The sequence below is a fragment of the Rhea americana genome, unplaced genomic scaffold (assembly GCF_003343005.1).
Source record: "Rhea americana isolate MKP2758 unplaced genomic scaffold, rheAme1 scaffold_18, whole genome shotgun sequence".
Taxonomy (NCBI): domain Eukaryota; kingdom Metazoa; phylum Chordata; class Aves; order Rheiformes; family Rheidae; genus Rhea; species Rhea americana.
This window is the reverse complement of record NW_028185927.1, coordinates 5,036,209-5,059,438: the sequence shown is the minus strand read 5'-3', so window position 1 is coordinate 5,059,438 and position 23,230 is coordinate 5,036,209. Positions and strand designations below refer to the sequence as shown.

Sequence of the window (23,230 nt, the reverse complement as noted above, 5' to 3'; positions counted from 1 at the left end):
GTAGCTATTTGATGGCAGCTCTGAAGTGTTTTTGCTTCTTAGGTGAGTAGGTTTGGAGGGAAAAGCACAAGCAGCTTTTGCTGTGGATTTTGCTTCTCTTTCAATATTAATTGCTTTTCCTTACATTGCAAATGTAAGTGGAGAAGTTTTTACAGTGGAGAGGTACATCTCATCATTCCTGTTATGTAGATGTGGAAATAAAGTGAAGAAGCGACTTGGCCACCCAGATGTCCTATGAAGCAGGTGGAAAAAAAACCTGTTTCCTGCACCAGTGCATAAGCATCCCTTATGTTTAATCATAYGTAATATAGTCTTCCATACAAAAAGGTTGGATTCTAGCTCATAGATTGGGACTGGGGTAATTGTGAACCATTTACCTCCCTTTTTAACTTGTGCAGGAGGAAAAAGTACAGCTTTGTTGCTCCTTTTGCTCGTCTTTTGTCCCATTCTTCTCTTTCTAGATTTTGATTATTTCTGTTTCCTCTACTTCCAGAGTTGTTTCTTGCTCTGTTTATAATTGGTTTCCTAATAATAGCATCAGACATCTTCCAGTTGTGAACTGCGATACGATTAGCATGTACGCATTCTTTGTTCTCGCTTTCTCCTCGTTTCCCTGCAGAGTTATATGAGCAGAGGCAGAGCTGAAAGTGGGCTAATTTTCTGATGAAGCATTTTTTGTTGGTTTGCTGTTCAGAGAAGGTAAAGTCAAAGAAGGTACCTTGTATTTGGAGCAGATGAGGTCTATTATGGCTCTTATTCTTGGGCGAATAATTTCATTATTTTAATACTCAAGAATGCCCCTGCACAAGAACATGTTAATGTGGACAGACGAGCTGGTTTTCTTGGTCCCCGTGGACTGTGCTTGTGAAGAGGCTKTATCTCTGAGGTGATAGGAGACTCAGGACATTACAGGCCAGGCGAGCCGTATGCCGAGAGAGGACTCTGTGCTCAGTAAGCTGCTTCTGTAGCCATTTGTGCTGGAGATGGACACAAAGGTAAGGGAGGGTACATCTAAGGAGTGCTCAGTTTAACCCTTTGGTTTGTAGAGGGCGTAAGAGTGAATCCAGGATTATACAATTACTCCATGCACATTACTCTCTATCCTTCCCTGCCTACCGCTGTCAACCTGCATATGGTGGGAACCACTGTTGTAGTTGTATTTTTAGACTAAGCAAGTATGGATAATGCAAACTAGTATTTAAAAAAAGTTCCAACACACTTCAAAAAGGAATTTGAAATAACTTTATGAATTTAATATTAGGTAATGCAGAAGATAATAAAAGGAAGCAAAGGGGGGATAAAAAGAGGAAGAGAGAGGAAGACCAGACTAGTCAGAGAGATGGTAAATTTTAAATGTTTACTTATACTGCTAACAGTTAGAAAGCATTGAATATTTTATCAAGTTTTCTTTTTTTTCACCTCAGTAATTCTGTGGCTAGTTGCTTACATTGAAGGAATTGCAGCCTTGAAACCAACAGTTTTAACTTTATTTGAAGTAAAACAAATGCAGCTTCAAGGTAAAAAGAAAGATTTTCTGCAACCAGATATGAAGAACTGTATTTTCTTTTTATTACTTTGGGGCAGAAATCTGCATATTCATAAAATACTTTTTTTTCTAATGCTGCTGTTTTTTGAAACTCTGCAGCATTATACAACTGCATATTCCTTTCCAGAAATACTAAAATGGAAAACCTTTTCCTGAACTCAATTAGCTATTGACAGATGAGTGGGTAGATCTGTCAAATAACTTCATTTGCATTGTAGCAAGGCTTGGAGGGCTTAGCTGAGAGAGGGATGTCCCAGTGAGCAATGTAGAACTGCTCAGACACAGAGGAGGAGGCCATTTCTCCCTCAGAGTTAACAGTATAAATGGGAAAGATGATGGATGGAAGAAAAAAAGTATTATTTTGATTTTACAAATTGAGAACTGAAACAGTGCGTGTCATTTGGCAAGTGTTTCGTCCAGCAGCAGGGTGTGCTGAAGCACACCGTGGTCAGTAATTGTTGCATCTTTATTGCAGCTGCGATTGTGTCAGTATTTGTTATGTTGTATGATGAACTGTACTGCTGAACTAATCCAGGTTAAAAACTGCGGAAAAAACACTAATTAGTAACATCCAAGCTGCCATTGTCAGCAAAAGAAATACTTGCCAAGCTATATACGCACTTAAGATAAACTGAGTCATAGAAATCTGTGGAAGAACTGGAAGCTGATCTGTCTCCCCAGTTGTAGTCTAATGTTGTAGTAGGATACTACACTGCTAGTACATTGATAGTATAGCAAGCAAGTACTTTAACGTTTTTCTTACTGCATTTTAAGTAATACATGGAGAGCTATACTGCAGTGATGCATAAAGGAACTTCTTCATTATCCTTAGAAAGACTGAATCTGAGACAGGAAAGCTAGGGACAAAGTAACTGAAATTCAGGGAAATCCAGGTTTGTATCTGCCGCTCAGTAACAGCTCATTTTGATTTGCAGAGCTGTGCTGCCTGTTTGTCCTCTGCCTTCTCTCATCATTGCTGTTATGCTGCTTGCTGCTAATGCAAATGTATGCAGGACTAGGCAAATCCTGGCAGAGAGTAGCTGAGAAGGCAGAAAAGCCTTGCCAGGAGAGCAGTTAGTCTCATTTTAATTCTTTCATTTTTATTTGTTATGAGACATTTTCTTATTTCTGAGGAGAAATCATTTGRCAGACAGCTGGATTTGCAGGCCATTCCTGTGCCTGCTGTGCTAGTAGAGCAGGCCAGGCAGCATTGTATGCTTGAGTGCATTGTTAATCTGCCAGAGATCACTCAGTAATAATTGGAATATCATTTTTTAAAAGGAAAATCTGTGAATGCTTCTATAAATACTGCTGTAGTGTGTGGGTTTTTTTTTCATTTGCTTAAACCTTCTCACCTTAAAATGCAAGGAGCAACTTTCACCATTCATCCAGGAATTTGTTTTTAACTTAGCGGCAGCGATGAAGGGTGTAACTTAAACCTTCTCCTTTCTGTACCTGCTCAAACAGCCCGTTTGCTTCTGTAAGTCTCAACTGCTCATTCCTGTTCCGTGCCCCTTTCACTGTCCTATRTATGTATTTGTGTGGCCACCTCAGTGGCCTGGATTGAAAACCAGACCTGTCTGAAGAATAATACAATTTCCCTSCAGCTCACTCTAGGTTATTTCTAAACTAAATCAGATCCCACAACTTACTTGTTTTGCARCCAGGTGCGTGTCACTGCTTCGGCTGTGCTGTCTTGCTTATATAGCATCAAGAAAGAAGTTTTTTCAACCAGATCAGTCACCTGTTCTGGCTTACCACATGGACATGCAAATTCTAGGGAATGTAGAGTGCAGGATAGGGATAAAGATGTTAGTGTGGGGAGAGTGCTAAAAAACTTGTCTGGCAGATCGTAACATGGGGCAGAAGCAAGTGAAGGTGGAAGCAGCCCTTTAAGCTCTTTCTTGCCAACAAAAACTGTTTAATGCCTACTAGTTTCTCTACCTGTAAATATTTTTGGATTTGAACGTCAGTGTACAAGGCAAAGTAAACTAGGAGTGAGGGGTCGTCGCCTTACACTTTCCAAGCTGAATCAAATTGTTAGGTGTCCATGCTGACGTCTGAGTGAGACATTTCTTATTCATATCCTGTGTGTGCGCAAGTTCTCAGTTGAACTGTTATTGAAAAGCAACAGTTTAYAGATCTGGAAACTAAGGAGGAACTAAGTATGGAAAACTTAAGACRAAGGTTGTAATACTATCCCAATTTACTGCTGCATTTCTGTTTGAAATACAAAGCCTTACCTCGTAGTCTACAATAATCTGGGTGTTTGAACAASAAGTTTGATCCTGCTTTTTCTTTCTCTAATGGAAGATGCCAGTGATGGTGGACGATCCTATAAAACAGTTTTAGATCGCTGGAGAGAGTCACTTCTTTCTTCTACCAGTTTGTCCCAAGTCTTCCTTCATCTCTCCACGTTGGATCGAAGTGTCATCTGGTCAAAGTCCATCCTCAATGCTCGCTGTAAAGTGTGTCGAAAGAAGGGTGATGCAGAAAGCATGGTGCTGTGTGATGGATGTGATCGAGGCTATCATACCTACTGTATCAGGCCCAAGCTGAAGGTATCTGAGGAGAAAAAACTTGCTTCCTTTTCATACAGAGAGTGTGAGTAGAGCTCACAACTAATGGCACCTTAATAATGCTTGCTTTCTTCTTCTTTTTTTCCTGTTACTAGGTCATTCCTGAAGGAGATTGGTTTTGTCCAGAATGCCGACCTAAACAGCGCTCTAGGCGCCTCTCCTCCAGACAGAGACCTTCTATGGAAAGTGATGAAGAGGCTGCTGAATGGATAGAAGAAGGGGAGGAAGAGACAAACTATGATGAAATGGGACAAAGTGAGGAGGAGGATTATGAAGAAGAGCAAGAGGAGGAGGATGAATCTCAAGAGGAGGAGGAAATAAGGTAAATAGAGATGAATTAAAATGGTTTTGTATTGGAATATTTTGGTTATTGAGTGTTTTTCATGTAAGCACATATCTCAGAAAATTCAGTCTGAAAGAGATGGTAAAAAAAAAAAAGTGCTTGTTATGAATTTGGCTCTTATTGCTGGGTTTAATACTAGCTAGAACAAGGTCCACTGGACTTTAGATTTATTTTCCAAGATGAAAATTCCAGCACTGGATGTGTGGGTGAGAGAACGCCATCAGGTTTGGGTTCTACACAGCTACTGTTCCGAATGTAAATTCGTGGGTGGAAAGTGGAGAGGGTCTCACAAAGTACAGAAAATTTTTCTGAAGAAAATCCGGAGTTTGTTTTCTCTTGCTCTGAGTTTTGGGGGCACTAGATGCCTGAAGTAATGAACAGTAGGAAGGAAAAGATCATCCACACGAGGCTACGTCACATTGGGAGGGCTAGAGGAGTACTGCAGTAGCTGATTTAAAGGCAAAGTAAATAATGCAATTAGACAATTTCAGTGAAGTGATGATTTTGATACACATGTAATTGAATAGTTGTTTTGTTTTTAAATGCTCAATTAGAAAACTGAACGAAGAAARGGGAATATAATTTTGGGACAAATATCATACACAATTATCTGCTTTTTATAGCCCATCAAAGCAAGGAAGACCACAAGTCAAGTTTCCATTAAAAATGAGAGCAGCCAAACTCAACAATCCTTTCTCAAGTCGGAACAGCCAGCGTCCGGCAAGATACGCTTCTCGGAGTCAGCAAAATACACCTAAGCAAACCGGATCTTCATCTAGAGTTACTAGAAGGGGTATAAGAAAGGTAAAATCGGCCCCTCCGTCAGTGACAAAGCCTACTTTAAGACTTAATAGCCGGACCACTCGTCAGAGCCAAGGTTCATTACAAGCAGGTGTATTCGTGGAATTACTCAGTCCTCGAAGACGGCGAAGAGGAAGAAAGAATGCTGATAACACATCAGAAAATAGTCCTTCCAATTCTCTTGGATTTAGAATCGTTGATACTGTCAACTCGAACGAACGAGTTAGAAAGTATCCAGTTTCTGCTTCAAAACTTTCTCTTCCTGTTAGCGAACCCAAGAGAAGAGGCAGGAAACGACAATCCACAGGTTAGAGAAATGTGTTTGTCTAGAATGAAAAGAGCTCAGTTCCTTGCTAAAATATTCCCATGGTAGAGAGGGCTAGAGTTAGTCAGAAAAGGTGGTTGAAAGAATTTTTACCACTTTCAACAAGACAGATCTGTTTGTCCCTCCTTATTTTTTTTGGGGGGGTTGGAGGGAGGCTTTGCTTTTAGGGTCACTGAATTTCAGTCACATAAAGAATAAATACTCCAGTAAACCTACAGAAAACCTGAAAGYGATATGTATGCCTTACAACCGTGCAGATGAAAGCGTTTACTTACAGGTCTTACGGTTTTGCTTTAATAAGAGTTAGATGATGAAGAACACAAGCAGGCAAGGTAGTGAAGTTAGGAATATACATGTACAATAAAGAATAATTAGATTTTTCTTAACRATCAGGTGTAGGGCTAGCTGTATCCTTGCTTGTTAAGCTTGTACAAAGTATTTGAGGGCAGAGAAATAGTTGGAAAGCCACAATACCTTTTAAAACAAAACCAACCCAGTGAGTGACTGGAGAGCGAGAAAGAGCCTGCACTGCAGTGCGGCAGCACAGTATTCTGTAGTGTTTCTGTCCTTCACCACTGGGAGTTTCTGGGCTTACCTGCAGCTACCTTGCTGACTACTCTTGAAAGCAGATAAAAACCACACTGAATAGAGTTTCACAGACGTAGAAGTTATGAGCAGAGATTCTGCTTTTCTCTGATAAGGCTTTTCTATAAATGTTGAACAAATTATTCTAAATTTGAAATCAGTGGAAAAAAATCTTTCTGAAACTAATGAGATGAAACTAGAAGGAACCCAGCTAAGTTCTGGTAATTAGCATTTTATACAGCAAGAGAAACCTGTAGTGGTTAATAACAAGTCTGTAATAAAGTCATTACTTTCAGCCAAACTACATGCATTGTACCTTGATACTGTGATATTGATAGTTTCAATATCCAAGGTTTTCCTTGAATGGGAGCTGTTAAATTTATTATGAACAATAGAACAACAAACTGCTGTAGGACCTTCCATAGAAACAAATTGTTTCTGTAAATAAAACAGTAATACAGAATGAAAAGTAACATGTGGTATCCTGCTACACGGAGGCCCAAGGATTAAACAGTTTGTATTTCATCTTTTAATTTCCTTTTCCAGAATATTACAGCTGAAATTTGGAATTTTTTCTTACTGTAACATAACTATTCTTGGAATCTGTCTCCAATTGCTGTGAGCAGAATGAGGCAGCCAAGCAAAAGAATAGAAACGTGTATCTTATCTCCATCTCAGATGACCTGGTGCAGGAAAAGAGAAATTTCCAGATCAGGAACTGAGACTTCTGTTGATGATGCATCTTCTCACTTTTCTATATCCTGTGCTAGATATTCTTTTTGTTTGTTCCTTCAATGCAGAATAATGGTGCTTGACTTTACTCTGCCTTTTTTTTCTTTTTTCTTTTTTTTTTTTTTTTTTTTTTTTTTNTTTTTTGATTTGTTTATTTTAGAATCATGTCCTCAAACCTCACTGAACAGGAGAAGTTCAGGACGTCAAGGTGGAGTTCATGAACTCTCAGCTTTTGAACAACTTGTAGTAGAACTGGTACGACATGATGACAGCTGGCCTTTCATGAAACTGGTTTCCAAAATCCAGGTAACTGATATAACTGCACAGGGAATGGTAACATTTGGCAATTTCTGTTTGCTGCTAGTAAAACTTGTAATTTATAGCATTGCCCAAGCAGGGGAATACAGCTAAGCAATGGGATTCAGGTAAACTCTTGCTTTTCAACTCAAATAATTGGTGCTAGAAGTAGATTTTCCAACTGACATGTTATTATGAAAATTATAGTTAAGTTTGGCATCAATGTTTGAAAAATGTGAGATGCTTTGGTTAAAAAAAAAAAAAAAAAAGCCTTGGATTTAGCTCTAGACTGCTAAAAGTAAGCTTAAAGTTATTAATTAGTTCAATTAGTTCAATTGAATATTCAATTTGTGCACTGGATTGGATCTTTCTAAAGCCATATAAATATTAAAGGTGTATTTTCAAAACAGACTTGCAATAGAAAAATGAGATAGGGACAACTTTATCTTCATTCTGATGTTAACTGTGATGCAGCAGACAGATGATTTTTAGATTACTTTTTAATTAGATTTCCTTCTAGTTTAGTTTTAAAAATACTTGATAGTAAAGTAGATACCTAAAGTAAGGCCTGCTTTAAAGGATCTGTGTTACAACAAAAGCTSCCAAAGCGCTTTTGCTTTGCTGCATTGGCTTTTTGGTTGTAAGACATTTCTTGTAAGACAAAAAGAAATGTTGTAAGACATTCCTTGAACTATTCTAGCCTAGCAAAGTACCTGTCCTCTTAAACCCCTCTGGAGCAACTCTGCACACAGACAGCAGCCATAGTTTGGCAGGATCTAGGGCTCAGTGTTTATTTTGAAGTGCTCTAGTAAAATTAACAGTAATAGCTGGTAAATGAGGACTTAAAACTCCTAAGAGCCACAGATGCTAGGGGATTGGGAGAATCAATGTATCTGGACAAAAAGAATGATAAATGAATGCGAATGAAAGATGTAAGCACAGGGGAGGAGAGGAATTTTGAATGAAACAAAATAATGTCCAGCTACTAGAGTACTAGAATTACTTTGGRAAATGCAAGAATCTATCTGAATATGAGGAAGCTTCTTATGGAGGATGGAGAATTATAATTTAATTTTAATCTGGAAAAGAAACGGCAGATACTTCAGTGCATTCAAGTTTGCCTGAGTTAAGCACTAAAGGATAGTTTCTGTTTGGTTCAGAAAGATAGATCCATGTCCGAGTGCCCTGTACTTTCTTTATCATGCTAAAAGTTTTGGTTTAAACTTCTTGCTGCCTTGTAAGACCATTTAAAGAATGCACTACATGATCAGTGTCCAGCAAGCTAGAAGGAGAAAATACTTTTCTTTTTACTGCYTATAAAATTGGCACCCCAAATGTGAAAGGAGTGAAAAAAAATAATCAGTGTAATTCCATTTCTCTACTAATTCTTCCTCTAGGCTCACTGGCAAGTTGCGCTTGATATAGTAAAGTTAAAGGCCATAACCAAGAATTTTGGTTTTGAAGTATCAATGACGGTGCACGTGGATATTTGTTCTTGTAAGAAAACCACATTTGGATCAGTTTGTGCCTTGAAAAAGACACCTTTTTCCTGCTCTGTGGGTGCCTTAAGCTTGAAACTGCTTATTTTGAATTCAAAATTTGTCATCCAAATAATCCCCTTAAGGKTTAAGTAATTCTTTCCCTCTTCACTTCTATGTCGGAATGGCTTTTATCTCTGGTACTTGCATACGGTGTCCTGCTCCTTACAGAAAGGTTTCCCACTTTCTCTTCAACATGACAAAGTGGGATTTCAAGGAACAGGAGTGCAAGTAGGTGAAGGGCCATAGAGTAAAAAAGGATATTATTCCTGGTTAAGGAACTTCTTGTATTGTAATAGGTTAAAAAAATGAGAAGTTTTAAAATCTTGGAAATCAGTTTTGCTTTTGACAGATGTGAACAGCTGGAATTCTCTAATGCTTAACTGTGCAGTTTTTTTAGTCGTCCACAGGATATTTAGGATTACATTTATTTACAGAATTACTAGCTAATATTCAGTGTGGTCTACTATTTCAATCATTTAAAAATTGGAAAGCAATTCCTGAAAACTAATACTCTGTTCAGTATGTGGAGGCAGTTGCTTGGGACTTGTCTATTCAAAAAACAAAATATTTTGCTAATGCCTGATTAATTTTTTACATAAGTTGAAATTTAATTTTCCATTTGTTTTTGTATGAACTTTTTAAAGGTACCAGACTACTATGATATCATCAAAAAACCTATTGCCTTAAATATAATCCGTGAAAAAGTGAATAAATGTGAATACAAATTAGCATGTAAGTATTACTAAAGGAGGTTATGAACACTGTTTTCTTATCACTTTAAAATATTTTCTTGTCTGAAAACAGAGCCGTGTCAGAGAATAGAAAGCTGTAATTGTTTTTTTTTGAAAGAACACTTAGTTTTTTTTTTAAGTAGGATTTATTGCACGTAATTCTTGTACTACCAAAAATGTACCAAATGATGTACAAAGAAGAAATGAGCAGCTGAGAAACTGCAGGTAATTTCCCAAGCCTTTGATGTCAGTGGGTCACATTGACAAAATGCTTAGAAAAGGATCAGTTGTAATTGCTTGATTTGTATTTCCTCTGTTGATAATCAGAGGACTCTAAGAATATTTGCATGATAGTGCCCTAGTAGATGTTATAAACTTAATGCCTATATAAAGATGTCTTTGTGCTGGCAACTGTGTGTGTACTAATACACAATTTACTGGTGTTAGACTGCTTTACTTGTACTGTCATCTGGTGATGTGAGATACACTACATTCATTTATTTACTTTTCATTTATTAGCGGAATTCATTGAAGACATTGAGCTGATGTTTTCAAACTGCTTTGAATACAACCCTCGTAACACAAGTGAAGCAAAAGCTGGAACTAGACTTCAAGCTTTTTTCCACATTCAGGCTCAAAAGCTTGGACTTCCTATCACATCTGGCAATGTGGACCATGCCGCTCCCGCTGCAAAGAAGTCACGAATCTAACCTCTGCCTTCCAAAGGATTTTTTGAGGGAATCTTTTATGTTCATTAAAATGAAATGTTAAATCATGCAGTCATCATACCTGTATAAAGCAATAACAACTGTTTAACCACCTTGAAGTGTGGCCTGCACTATATTCTCAATGTAATATTAAGCACTCAGGAGAACGTAGGAAAGATTACCTTTGCTACAGTTTTATTCAGTGTCTAATAATTTTGATAGATGTACTGGATACAGTACTGGTTTACAGAGGTTTTGTACATTTTTAATACATTCATGTGTCCAAATATCTTCCAGTAATATGTTGTTTTTTTCCTGCACAAAATGACCTTGTTTCATTCTCTAGATTTTCTAGGAGCTGTGGTATTGAGGGCTTTATCAACTCAGATAAAATCTTCTACTGTAGCACAGTTGAAGCAACTGTGTGTATGTTTAAAACTTGTTGGAGCTTATCTTTTCAACACTACACATGAATGAGTACAATTGCATATCCTTTAAGTACTGTACCAGTGCTGGCTGGAGGTATTCAGTCTGAGTTTATTAAGTAGATATTTATTTAGCATTCAAAGTAATTTGTGAATTTGTTTTGTATTTATAAAATTTGTACTTGGGGATTAAAAACAAAAAAGAGAGAGAGATCCGTAACTTTTTTTTTTAATTTTTTCCTGTGTTTTTGTTTATTCCTCTCTAACTTCTTGATGATCAATCAATAAATACCTTCCCCTCACCTTGGCAGTTCTTCTAGCAATGAGTAATTTACAGGACTGTATTATAAGTTTCTATGTACAACTTTCTAAGTGTACAAATAAAATGACACATTTTTCAAAGTACCTTGAGCTTCTGAAAYTTACTTCCGATTGTGGTGCTCTGGCATCTTCCCTGTTATTTTACTGAGGGGGGAGTTGCTAGAGACAGTAYAGCAGGATTTGGCTTCAAGCAGCATTTTCAGCAGCTGCAGACATGAGCTTGTCTCCAACTGATCGATGCAAATGTTCATCAATGTGTATGTAAGGAATGTGTAAGTGTTATGCTTTTAATTAGGTTCTTTATTCTAACAGTGTAAAACCTCATAGCTTTGTTTAGTTRGCCAACAGCATCATTACTGTCCTTTATAATGGTCTTTTTACTAGAGCTTAACTTTCAGTATTTATTTTATTTTGGRGGAGCGGGTAGTAAGTACCTTTAAATACAGGTTTGTCCTAGGTGGAGGCATATATGCTCTGAGAATGAGTGTGCAGCAGAAACTTGGAATGGGGATGGAGAGGATAGGAAAAAATATATATACACGAGTGTTTTTTTCTTTTTTTTTTTTCTTTTCCTGCAGATACTTTCCTCTCTGTTTTTGTGTCAGGTTCTACTGCAGCATTAAGACCTCCATATGCTACAGGCCTGGACAATTATTTGCTATTTTATTGCAAGTTTCTTCTGCTGCTGCAGARCTCATCTTTCTTTAGAGACGGCAAGAATGCTTGGTCTCTTGCACCGAGGGAGTAGATGGTGATAGATRGAATCRTAGAATCAGCAAGGTTGGAAGGGACCTCAGGAGATCATGAAGTCCAACCTCTCTGCTCAGCAGGGTCACCTAGAGCATGTATAGGAGATGGATAAGCTTGAGGAGGGGGCTGTTAGTTAGAAATGTCTGTTAATACTTCAGTTTCTGTGTGAGCTTTGCCTTGTTGATAGTTGACATCTCTCTTATGCCCCAATCAAGGATATACAGGCTTTGGGCCTCCCCACCACAAAGAATGTTAAAATACTCTATAAAAGCAGTGGGAGTGGCAGAGGTTGTCTTTGCAGTTGTGCTCAGTATCCCTGCATCTGTCTAGTCCCAAGAGGGTATGAACATACTGACTAGCAGGTTGCATAAACAGTTGTGCAAGTTCTTATTCATGTGAATAGTTCCCATTGACCTCAATGAGTGTATTTATTGGGGGCTGCAGTGAGCTGAACAAGTCCATCTGTGGCAGGTGCAATGTAAATTGTTGCTGTCCACAACCTACTCCCAGCTGTTCATTCCTGTCGCTCTTTCTCCAAGTTTATTTCCTTCAATTATTTCCCCTCAGTAACACTACCAGAATTTTGATGGAGCAGATGTGAACAGTTTAACCCAAATATCTGCCTATGGCTGTTTGCATGCTTATGCCATTAATGACATTATCGATTTGCAAGTCTAAGGTTCAATGTACCAGAGTAAAATACAGAAAAGTGTGTGCTTTGCTCACAGAAAAGTGAGCAACTATGCTGAAAATACTTGTGTGTACAGTGCATGCGCCATGCAGCTCTGACTGTCTTTGGCGTCAGTGATGTTCACGGGGCACGCTTACCTCTCGCCTTCTGAGTGCCTGTTGTGTGCATGGCCCGAACCCCCCGTTCCTCTCCACGAATGAGATGAGTTAGCGTGTGCATTTGCAGCTTTTCCAAACTTCAGCTGTACTGTTCTTGAAATAACTCCAGAAGTCTTTTTATGTCCATTTCCACATCCCACATCCACCTTTGCAAAAGGAGGAATTTTCACATCTTCCTCCCCATCTTAGGGCCTAAGATACTTGTGCTCCTTGTTAACAATGCCCCCAGAACAAGCCACCATCAGACTTGCTGTGAGCACATGCTTGCTTCTGGAAGTCATCCAAGATGCTGTTACTACTGGGGTGAGGAGCATGTCCTGGAGAAGTGCCATGTCTGCAAGAGCTCYGAGCCAAAGTTTTACAGAGGTGCAGGAGCTGGTAGGTTCAGTGGTGCAATCTCAGATCCAGGTCTTTGCTGATCAGGCTCTGTGCTGCTGCTTTAGCAGGCTCCTCAAGAAAAAAGGGCAGTAGGCTTGAGTTCAAAGTGCAGCTCTATTTTACAAGTAGGAAAGTAACAAGATCCARTGGTGAAGGTCTGTTTCCTTGCGAGTACCTGCAATGTACCTTGGGCTCCCTCAGCCCTGGGATCAGTTACGCAGTGATTGTTAAACCAGCTGTTCTTGCTGCTGCACAGATTTTTGCCCCTCTTCCTTTCTGCCCCTCTCATTCATGACAGAGCTAGGAATTACTGAGTAACAATCTTTTAAGGAATTTCTTATAGTTCTTTTTTGTATGGAATAATTCTGTCATAACCATCGAGCCAGCTCCTTTGGGGGAACTGAACTCCAACCCAAAATACTGTCTCTTCCAGAAAACCCTAGCATTTCCTCAAAACCAGCTTGCTTTGTGGTCATCACAGAGCTCAAATCTTAGTGGCTGCTGTTATTGGAAGCTTACCTTCCTAATCAGGCACAAGTAGGTCAGAAGGAGAAGGACCATTCATAGAGTCTTATCTTCAAATGCTAAGTGTAGCTCCCTTGCACGCTGTTGCAGTCAAACTGATGCTGTCTGTTTCTGCTTAAGTGTCAGCTGGTGCCACCAATGTAGCAAAATTGTGGTGCCAGGTCCGTTTTTTAGGAAGTGGATGATCTTTTGTAGTAGTATATTGAGCATCAGGTTTACCTGTTCATAATTGAACTACTGGAAACTTTTAATAATGTTGGAGAATTTGAGCTGCTTTGCTCTGACAGACTGTGACAGACATGAAACAGCATTCTTCAAGGCCAGCTTCTAGAGGGGAAGACTGTCTTGCTTTTGATGCTGACAAGAAATACTAGTTTTCTGTTTTAAGGCAATCTGGGATCAAATGCATTCCTGCTTTCCCTGATAGTCCTTGTTCTAGTCATGATCTACCTAATAGTCTTAAGAAGCAGCAAGTTGGGGTAAAGCTGAGATGAAATCAGTTTTGCTACTAGGACTTGCTTCCCTGGTGTGGGTTCCTGTGGCTGGCCTTGGATTCTAGATCTGCTCTTGTGAAGGATTTGGGCTGGAAACACCACATCCTACAGCCAGTGCTGAATGGTTCTTGTGTGGAGGGTAAAAAAAAGCATTTTAAGTATCATAGGAGGGAGCATCTAAACTTTAGTACTGTTAAGCAAGATGATCATGGCATAATTTTAGCAAAGATGGGCACCAGAAACCAGCAAGATCTAGCCAGAAACGTGTCTGAACCTTTGTGCATAAGCTATAGGGAGGTAGAGGTCACAGGACTCTGGAGAGCCCAACTTGATGTAGCAACCAGCTCTAATATGCCCAGCAACCAATGATCTGTAGAATTATGATAGTCCAAAAGTAGACATTCTTCTATGGACAGGGGCAGTAAGGAGATCTTTTGGGACACCAGAAGTGCCCAGACTCTCGGCTGACATAACACTGCTACTGGACTGGTCATCTAGGAGATGACGTGTTTGTTTCAAGCACAAGAGGACATCGGCCATTGCCTCTAGAGGGGCTCAAGAGTGTTGTGGGGCAGGAGGGGCCCGATGTGTGCCCTGTGCAGGACAGTCCCTTGCCCCTCCCCAGAAGGGGGAGGACAGGATGAGCACGAGAATGGCCTTGCTGTTGCTCAGGGAATATATCCAGCTGCTCAGGTCACTTGCTTTTGATGACAGAAATGTTCGATTGGGCCAAGTTTCCTACAGCCATTTTACATTACAGCATACTCTCCAAAGCACTGGCTACTGCCCACTAAAGCTCAGCTCTCATTTATTCTTCCTTTCTTAGATTTGTTTCAAAACACCACAAAAGAAAGGGTCTTTAAACTAGTAACTCAGCGACACTGCTCTAGCATCATGTTGGCTGCATGGTTGTCACAGTATGTAATTTTGGTACTCTGGTGCTATGTACAACCTGGTTTTAATAGTACCATATGGAAGAACTGAAACTCACATTTGCTGTATAATTTCCTATGTAAACAAAATTACCTTGTAGAAAATATTCATGCTCTGGTAGGGTAGCATACAGTCAAGCGTGAGTTTATTTGCTAGTCTTTGTTTACTGTTTTATTTATGCTTTATATAACTATTCCCTAGATTAACAGTCCTATAAGAATATATAGTAACCTATGTGCTTTTCTTTTCTTTCTTTTTTTTCCTGCATCCTACAAATCAAATTAGTTTGGATAGGAAATGACTTTAAAGAGACCAATGGTACTGTGGCTTGGCTCCTACAAATCATGCCTTTGATGTGTCAGAAATGTGATGCAGGATACTGAAACATTTGAGATTCGGATCAGAGTTATGCATTTGCTTCTGGGCAGCAGGTGGATTTGCCTGTGGGATCAGGTCTTCATGGTTGCCTTTCGTGAACGTTCCTGTGCAGATCCCGCGATCAGAGTCACATGCTGGTCTTCGCAGTCCTGGCACCACTCGGGAGGACTGCTGTCACCAGAGGACACTTTCACAGTGACCTACAGGTCTAGTGATCCAACAACTGTTATAAATATTCCTGTGCCCAAGTCATCCTAAAGCCCATTTTCATAGAGCAGCAAATGATCTCAACTCATGTATTTAGCATGTTAAACTTAGTTAATGTTTTATTTTTAGACTGCTATCTGAAAAATGAAAGCTTAGTGGTTTTAAAATACAAGATCAACTATTTTTAAGCTACATGCCTTCATGAGGGACTTGGCTTTCCTACACAGAGCTGCTGTGTAAGGAAGGAGCCTGCAACACTTGGGACATACGCTTGAGTAGGTTTAGTCTGGGCATCTTTTGTTTCTGCAGCATGAAGGAAGGAGGCACCTCAGGATGGGCTGAAAAAGACCTTTCTACTAAGTCTTTCATGCACAAGATCCTAGCATTACCTGATCCAAAACCTTTGGAATTGCTTCCCATAGCCCTACAACCACGAGGGAAGGAAGGTGACACCTCTGAGATGTTCTCTAGTCTCTYCAGAGATTGTAGAATTGTTCTCAAAACTCCCTCCAATCTCCAGCAAGTAAAGGTGATCTGCGCTGTGCTGAGTCGTCCCTTTCCTTGCACATTCAGGATGCCTACATTATGCATGAAGCTGCTTGGCGAAAGAGGTACTGCTGAGCAGCGCAGAATCACCTTAGTTTTGCACTGCGCAGCAAAGGCTGTATCTGAGCCCCTTTTATTTGATAGCTCAGTGTCTCAATGGCTGCAGAGAGCCGAGCAGAATATTGCAATGGACCTAGTCTTTGTGTTCAATCTTCACTGAAACAGCAGAATTACCTTATGTTTAGATGCAATATTTCACACTAGGTCTTTCTGGAGCAATTTTAACCATATTGAAACTTCAGAACCAAAAGTATCTATCTTCCTTTTTGTCTGGCCTTTGAGACCTCCAATTTAAACAGGTGATGTGAATTAATTTCCCCTTTCTTGGCACTTTTGTGATGGTTTCCRTATCTCCCACACAGGATTTGGTCTTTTCCTGGTGATTATTTTTTGTATGGCAAAGATGTCTCCTTAAATCAGACCTACAACATGATGGAAGTGCTGTTGCTCACGACTAGAAACAGTCCATTTTCCAAGGATCTTATTTCAACTGGATGACATAACCCTAGTAGGATGGATGAACCACAGTTCAGGGCACAGAGAGGTGAAATGCCTTCTTGGCAGCCATATAACAAACAGGTTAGTAGCAGAATCAGGCCAAGGCTGCAAGACTCTAGATTAGCATCTGAAATCTGTATGCAAAAGTGCTTTGGATTTGTCCAGCCATGTGGAAATAAGGATTTTTGCTGCACAAGGAACCCTTGTGGTGTTTGGAGACCACTTTGGGGGAAGTCTTCTGTAAAGAAGAATAAAACAAAGAATCAGTGCAAGCCAACCCAGACATTTTGAAGGTTTGCATGTATCGATCCAGAAGGGATAGAGATTTCTTAAATCACTACCACCTTTTCCTGAAGGGGCAGCAGTTTAAATTATGCAATCTGTTGAGATGCCTGACCACATCCCAACTCTTGGCAGTCACTTGCCTGAGAATTGAGCTGAAGCAGTTCAAAAAATTACCACTTGCAAGTATCCTACTCCTCCGCTTAAAGTTTCTGCTTCTTCACTGAAAGCTTTCTGAAACCTAAAAAGTTGAAACCATGGGAAAATTATAGGTGCGGATTTTACTTCACTGGTCTTTGTCTTTACTACTTTCTTTTGTATAAGTTCCATTATATTTATATATTGAMTTTCATATAATACTATTGAGCAAAGAACCAAGTGTTTAGCTGTAATACTGAGCGGAATAAGAAAATAAAGCGTATTTTTTATATCCAATCAGTTTTTAAAAAGAAACAAAAAATTCCGCTCCTGTGCTGTAGCAAATCTACTGAAATCCTAGCGTAAGGGGGAGCACAATTTGATCTCCTAAACTTGGAGAGAGAAATAGTGCTTTGAGACTGGCAGCACTGTATTTGTGTAAGATAGCARAAAAAGCAAAAGAAATTGCTGAATGCTGGTGAGGAATGTGCTGAGCAAAAGGACGCGACAGCAGTAAGAGATGCATGGCTCGAGCAAGGCGCATGGCAGCGGTCTGCTGGACGTTCACAGGGTAACAGGCAACTTCCTTCCAATGGCAAAGGCAAGGAATTTTTTCCATAAACTTACAGAGGTTAGTGAAGGGTGAAATTGCTATTGAAGAAACACCTCCTGGGAGCAGCACATTGATTAACATCCCTGCTAACCTTAGGCATCACAGCTTTATTGCTCCACTAGAAATTCCTGACAGAAACCAGCAAAACTATTACTGGCATCTCCTCTGTCTTACTCATATGTGTGTCCTTGAACAGAGACAGGAAGAGCACGAGKCTTTCGGATTCCTCCGCAACTGTGAGTGCACTCTGTGGGCTGGGGGAAAGGAGATTAAATACGGGATCCTAGGCATAACTTCCCATCCTTCACATTTCTTAGTGCAGCAGCATCTCTGCTGCAGACATAAATAGAATAAAGTATTTCAAACTAAAAGCAGTGTTCTCTAGCTGAAAACAAGCTGGCCGTAACAGAAAACATCTCAGTTTTTCCTCCTACTGTTTTTCATAGTTGGCATGCTTTTAGTTTGAGAGATTTACACTTGTTAGGTGACTACACTTTATAGGAAAATATTGCGTATGTGAGGCAAGAACACAAAATGAATGGATTATCCAGAAGAGGTTTTCTGAGTGACCAAGACATCTAACAAATTATACTGTTGCTTTTTGGCTGCTTGAAGAAAAATTCTGAACTTTTATTTAATGATTAAATAATAAAATCTATATTTTGTTTAACATTACAGTCTATTCTTCCAAAAAAGTCTTTCAACTTTTCCCCAGATCCACTTACCAAGCGGATGAGATCAGTGGCCAGATCTATACGCCTGTTTTCTGAAGGTCACTTTGGCTCCCTTCTTGCCATTTCACTGTGATAAGCATTATTCTGTGAAGCACAGCAACTACTCTGCCTCGCAGAAACGATGCTGCTTTTTACATTTCCTTTCTTTAGACCGGATTTAGCATAGTGTATTCAGGTCTATTATACAGCCAGGGTTCTGCTTCACTGTGTTTAGAGATGCGTGTATTGCTCTGACACATCCGTAGTTGGGAATAACAGCCAGCACCAAGCTCCTCTGACCTGGTGGTGTTAGAGGACGCTCACTGAGGAGTGTTTTACTTTCCTATTTGCTTGAAAGAGAAGTTCCAAGAAAACAGTAGTTGTGAATGACCTCCAGTTCCTTCCTTCGGAGGAAGGCTAGTCTGAAGCATAAAGCATGGAAGGGGCTTGAAGCCTTCTCTGCCCGACTCCAAGGCTTGCCACAGGCTTCCAGTGTGACCTCGGGCAAATCACTGAGCGGGAAAGGTAATACTCAGTGGATGGGGAAACTTAATAGAGAGCTTTGAGACCTTGCAATAAAAATGCTACAAATAGAAATGAAAAAAAAAATACTGTCTTTACCACGAAAATGAAAGGTGTATGAAGAGCAAAGCTGGTTATTGTCCAGACTGAATAACTGATACACAGGCAGCGTCTGATCTTGTTAATCCTTCCTCACCTSAGGTTATACTGTAAATTTATCTCAGCTGTGAACAAGATGCAGYAAGAGAAAAGAGCCTTGGAAAGAAATTGCTCCTTGGGAAAAAAATATTTTGCAGGGGATACAGAAATTTATGAAGGCTATGAGGGTAAATAGTTACTTTCTCTACAGTATTACAAATATGCAAAGCTTTGTGAATACAGAATATGTGCTAATTACTTAAAAGTCATTTTTTTAATCTTCTGTTTTCATTAATACAGCTGGGAAAGTTCCCTTGTATTTCAGACTTTTGAGGGATTTTTTGTTTCTGTTTGTCTATTTTCCTCTATTCATTTATAAGCTAAGGAATTTTTATTTCCCTTTTTTATGATGTTTAAATGCCATCTCTAAAATGATGTCATTAAAAAACATACTATTCTAATTAAATATCTCCTTTTATTTCCCATCGACCAGCAACAGGCGTGTGGGCGAGCAGCAGCATGATTCATTGGCTTGCGTGATTTATTAGCGCAACGCTAAGAGCCACRGAAAGGGAAATGGGGAATTCCAGGCAGCCCTGACAAGCGAGCCGCTGGCTCCGGGAGCGTCTCTCCAGCAGCGGCGTCCCTTGCTGCAGCGGCGGGTCGGCGGGTGAGGAGGTGCGGATGCTTGGAAAGCACCGGGGGGAGCGGCGGGGGCCAGCCAAGCTGCTGCGGGCCCCGGGAGGCATCATCGCAGCGACGGAGCCGGCGTGCCAAGGATGGAGCCTGCTCCGTGCCGTGGCCGAGGAATGCCCTGGCAGGACCTGGCGCCCGCGGGGTGACGCAAGGGCATGGCTGGCCCCATCGCTCTGCACAGGAGCACGAAGGCCAGCAGGCAGGTAGCACCTGAGTCGTCTGAGGGCCCTGGTGCACCCCCTCATCCACCCTAACACAAGCCTGCAAGAAGCTGGCTGGTGACTCAGAGCCGAAAAGGGCTTTTGGGCTTGGGACCACAGCAATTTTTTCAGCAGCCCCTGCCCTTCGCCCAGTGCCAAGGCCAAGTGCATGTGGAGCCGAGCAGAGACCAAGGTCTGGGAGCTGCTCTGGGTGGTGGTGGGAACCCAGTGCTTTCCTCCACCCCAAACTGAACTGGTTTTCTGGACTTTTGTTTGTTCTTCCAGCTGGATCAGTTCCTGAGCTCAGGTCACATCAACACGTGTGCTGGCATGACACAAGGGTAGGAGCAAGAGGCAGAGTGAGGTAGAAGAGATGGCTCAGACCGGTGTGAGTGCCCTGCCAAGGAATGTGGAGCCCGAGCTTCCCTCAGAGGGAAATTCATTCTCCCTCCAGGCTGCACGGTTGGCTCGCTGGGAACCTGCACCCCACATCAGCCCATGGACTCTGCCCCTCACTGCAGGCTTGCAAGGACTAGGGCACATATGAAACACTGGAAATCTTGCTGATCTGCAGGAAGACATCATCCTGTACCCTAGAATCTAGCAATCATCTGTCAAATAAATTTACAGGACAACATAACTTTTCAAAAGAAATGTATCTGTAATGTAACAGAAGATTAAAAACTCTTATGTTTGCCTTTTGCTGGGGTTTTCTATACTACTCTTTCATGTAACACGAATTTAGATTTTATTCTGCATTCTTTGTACTCCCACTCAAAACACAGAATCGTTGGAGGGAAACTGGATGTTTTCCAGAGGTACTCCACAGAGCAAAGGAAAAATAAGAAAAGCTGTGAGCAACAAAACTAGTAAAATGTAGTTTCCTATGGATTTCTCTCTCTTGACCAATTGACTTTGTAGCTGAATGGTATTAAGACTTCCTGTTATTTCAACATACATTTTACATGTGCCTCTGCTCTCCCTCTATGGCCCTTTTCCTGAAGGGAATCTGGCTACTCCGTAAGGGGTCTGCTATTTCACCGCARGAATCAACAAGATCAGATGTGACTGGTGGAAATCACATCCCACTTCATTGTATCTCAAATGAACTATTTTATGAAACTTAATTACCTAATTCAGGATCTTAATTACTTTTGAGACCTCTATCCCTCTGCCAGATATGCCTGAAATAAGCTAGCAAGTTAAAAATTTACTGGGACAAGGACTTGCTCAAGTGAGATAAGGAATGCCCGAAGAAGCCATGCATAGGCCTTGCTTCCACAGGAATTTATGCTGAGATGGTAACGTTGAGTTTAGTCTAGCTGATTGAGAAGCAAAGTGGATGTGCAGAATGAACAAGCAAAGGGCTGTGATTTAAGAGAGCTTGTGTGCATGAGGCAATTGACTTCATGATCATCATTTCATGCTAATGAGCATCCAGGAGTTGAATCCAAATGAACAGTGCCTTTTGCTTTCCAGTGAGTCATTGCTTCCATCCACAGAGGGTGAGGGGAGACTTGGAGGGGTTCCTTCGAGGCATATGCTCACCATAGGATATCATTCACAAAGCTTTTTTCGTGTGGCTGCTGGGCTCTCTGAATCATAGGGCTATTTCGGGGTGCCTGGTGGGATGCAGGGCTTGTGGCACTGGGGTAGTGAAACTCGATGCTTCCTGAGCACAGTGAGATGTCAAGATGGGGAACCAGATGAGCAGCAGCTTTGTCTGTGCGCTCCAGCAATAACTTTTGCCTCGTCGKTAATGCTCTAAGCTGGATAATCGCCATTTCTGTGGCCTCCAAGGTCACCACAAGGGTCTACACAAGATCCTTCCCTGGTAGCTGCAGTCATGGGGAATCCACCCTTCAGTTTCTTTGAAAAAGGGAAGCCTTGTTCTGTTTCACAGAATCATAGAATAGAATCATAGAATTGGGAAGGTTGGAAGGGACCTCTGGAGATCATCTAGTCCTACTCTCAAGCGAGTGGCCSACATGGGGATCGAACCYATGACCTTGGCATTATTAGCACCATGCTCTAACCTTTGACCTTCTGGTTTTCATCCATCAGAAATGTTCTCCACGTCTGGTAAACTCTCATGTATTTCTCAGAGCTATGTAGAAAGACATCTCAAAAAAATTCCTTTAATCCTTGTTTCTTCTGTACTTTGATGGCTGCCAGATACTGGATAGTGATTTGTGCCAGCATCCCTGAGTGTCTGGAYGCCTCAGGTACGTGCCTTGTGAGGTGAATAAGATAACGAACACTTATGATTCATTACTGAGTTTCCATATTAGTAAAGAGTGGTGAGACATGCTCAGTCTTGAGCTGTCATCCCTGGAGTATCTATCCAGCCTTGCAACTCTGGAGATGCTGCTTGCTTTCCYACTCTTTGCTTTACATGCCTTGGAACTGCAATGTAGAGGACACACAAAGGAGAGTGAGAGTACACTGCCAGGGCATGCGATCAGGGCATGAGATCCACGCAACATTTTCACGGTATCGAGCGAATGCCAGAAGCCTGCTGAGAACAGGACAGAGGTYGCACTGGCCTTGGAGGATGTACTGCACATATGCACGGCTAAACCTATCTACAAAGGTTAAGGAAACCCCAACAGACGTGCGTTGCTGCTATTCACCACAGCAGCCTCCTGATGTTGCGAACACCTGCAAGGATGCAGATCTTCACTTCAGGACACCAGGAGAAGGCACATTTCTCACGCTTCTAGTGCTATTACAGAAGTTTCCATAGCTAAACTTGCTCCTCCTGCCTTCCATGCTGAAACCTGACCGCATCACGAATGCCACTTTGCAGTATGTTCCATCACAGGGAAAACAAGGGTCTAAAGCAGCTTAAGTTCACCACCTCTGCAAAGCTGCAGAGAGAAATATATGCCCAGAAACATGCTGTCACGCTGCTCTTTGTGGAGCTACGTTGGTTTTAGCCAGTCATAGAACTGTCTAGGGAGTTAAGGGGGTTGGTACTTTGTGATGTTTCCTGTCYGGAATTTGTTAGTGCAATGTACCTTTTCATCTGTTCTGCTTAAAAATAGTGCATCTTGTTACTGAGGCAAAAAAAAGGGGGGGGGATCTGTGATGATAGAGAGAGCTCCCTAAGATTAGCTCTCGTGACAAGTTTTCACTAATGACGATTATCTGTTCGATCACGTGTTGTGTCTGAAAACTGAGCTACGAACGGGGCGGCTCTCCGCAGCCGGGGTTACGCCGCGGGAGCGCTCTCTCCCGGGTCTGGCACGGCTCGCCCGCAGCCCCCGGCGCGCGCGCGGCGGCTCCCGAGGCGGCGGTTGGGCGGCGGTTGGACGACGGTTGGACGACGGTTGGGCGGCGGTTGGCAGCGCCGCGGCGCAGCGCTTCCCTGCGGC

General features: G+C 41.3%; 1 protein-coding gene across 4 annotated transcripts in view; it reads left to right on the top strand.

Annotated features, from left to right (window-relative positions):
• The window catches only part of BAZ1A (bromodomain adjacent to zinc finger domain 1A), a 64,498-nt gene extending 53,481 nt beyond the window's left edge, over positions 1 to 11,017 (top strand). For 3 of the 4 annotated variants that reach the window (XM_085301687.1, XM_085301689.1, XM_085301688.1), the window contains 6 exons: positions 3,860 to 4,107; positions 4,221 to 4,447; positions 5,092 to 5,576; positions 7,072 to 7,217; positions 9,394 to 9,481; positions 10,000 to 11,017. In XM_085301687.1, coding sequence (XP_085157813.1) covers positions 3,860 to 4,107; positions 4,221 to 4,447; positions 5,092 to 5,576; positions 7,072 to 7,217; positions 9,394 to 9,481; positions 10,000 to 10,190 — 1,385 coding nt within the window. In that variant the 3' untranslated portion in view covers positions 10,191 to 11,017. Of the gene's footprint in view, positions 1 to 1,261; positions 1,343 to 3,859; positions 4,108 to 4,220; positions 4,448 to 5,091; positions 5,577 to 7,071; positions 7,218 to 9,393; positions 9,482 to 9,999 lie in introns of all 4 variants that reach the window. The other variant, XM_085301690.1, reaches the window with a different exon arrangement.
• The last annotated feature ends 12,213 nt before the right edge of the window (positions 11,018 to 23,230 follow it).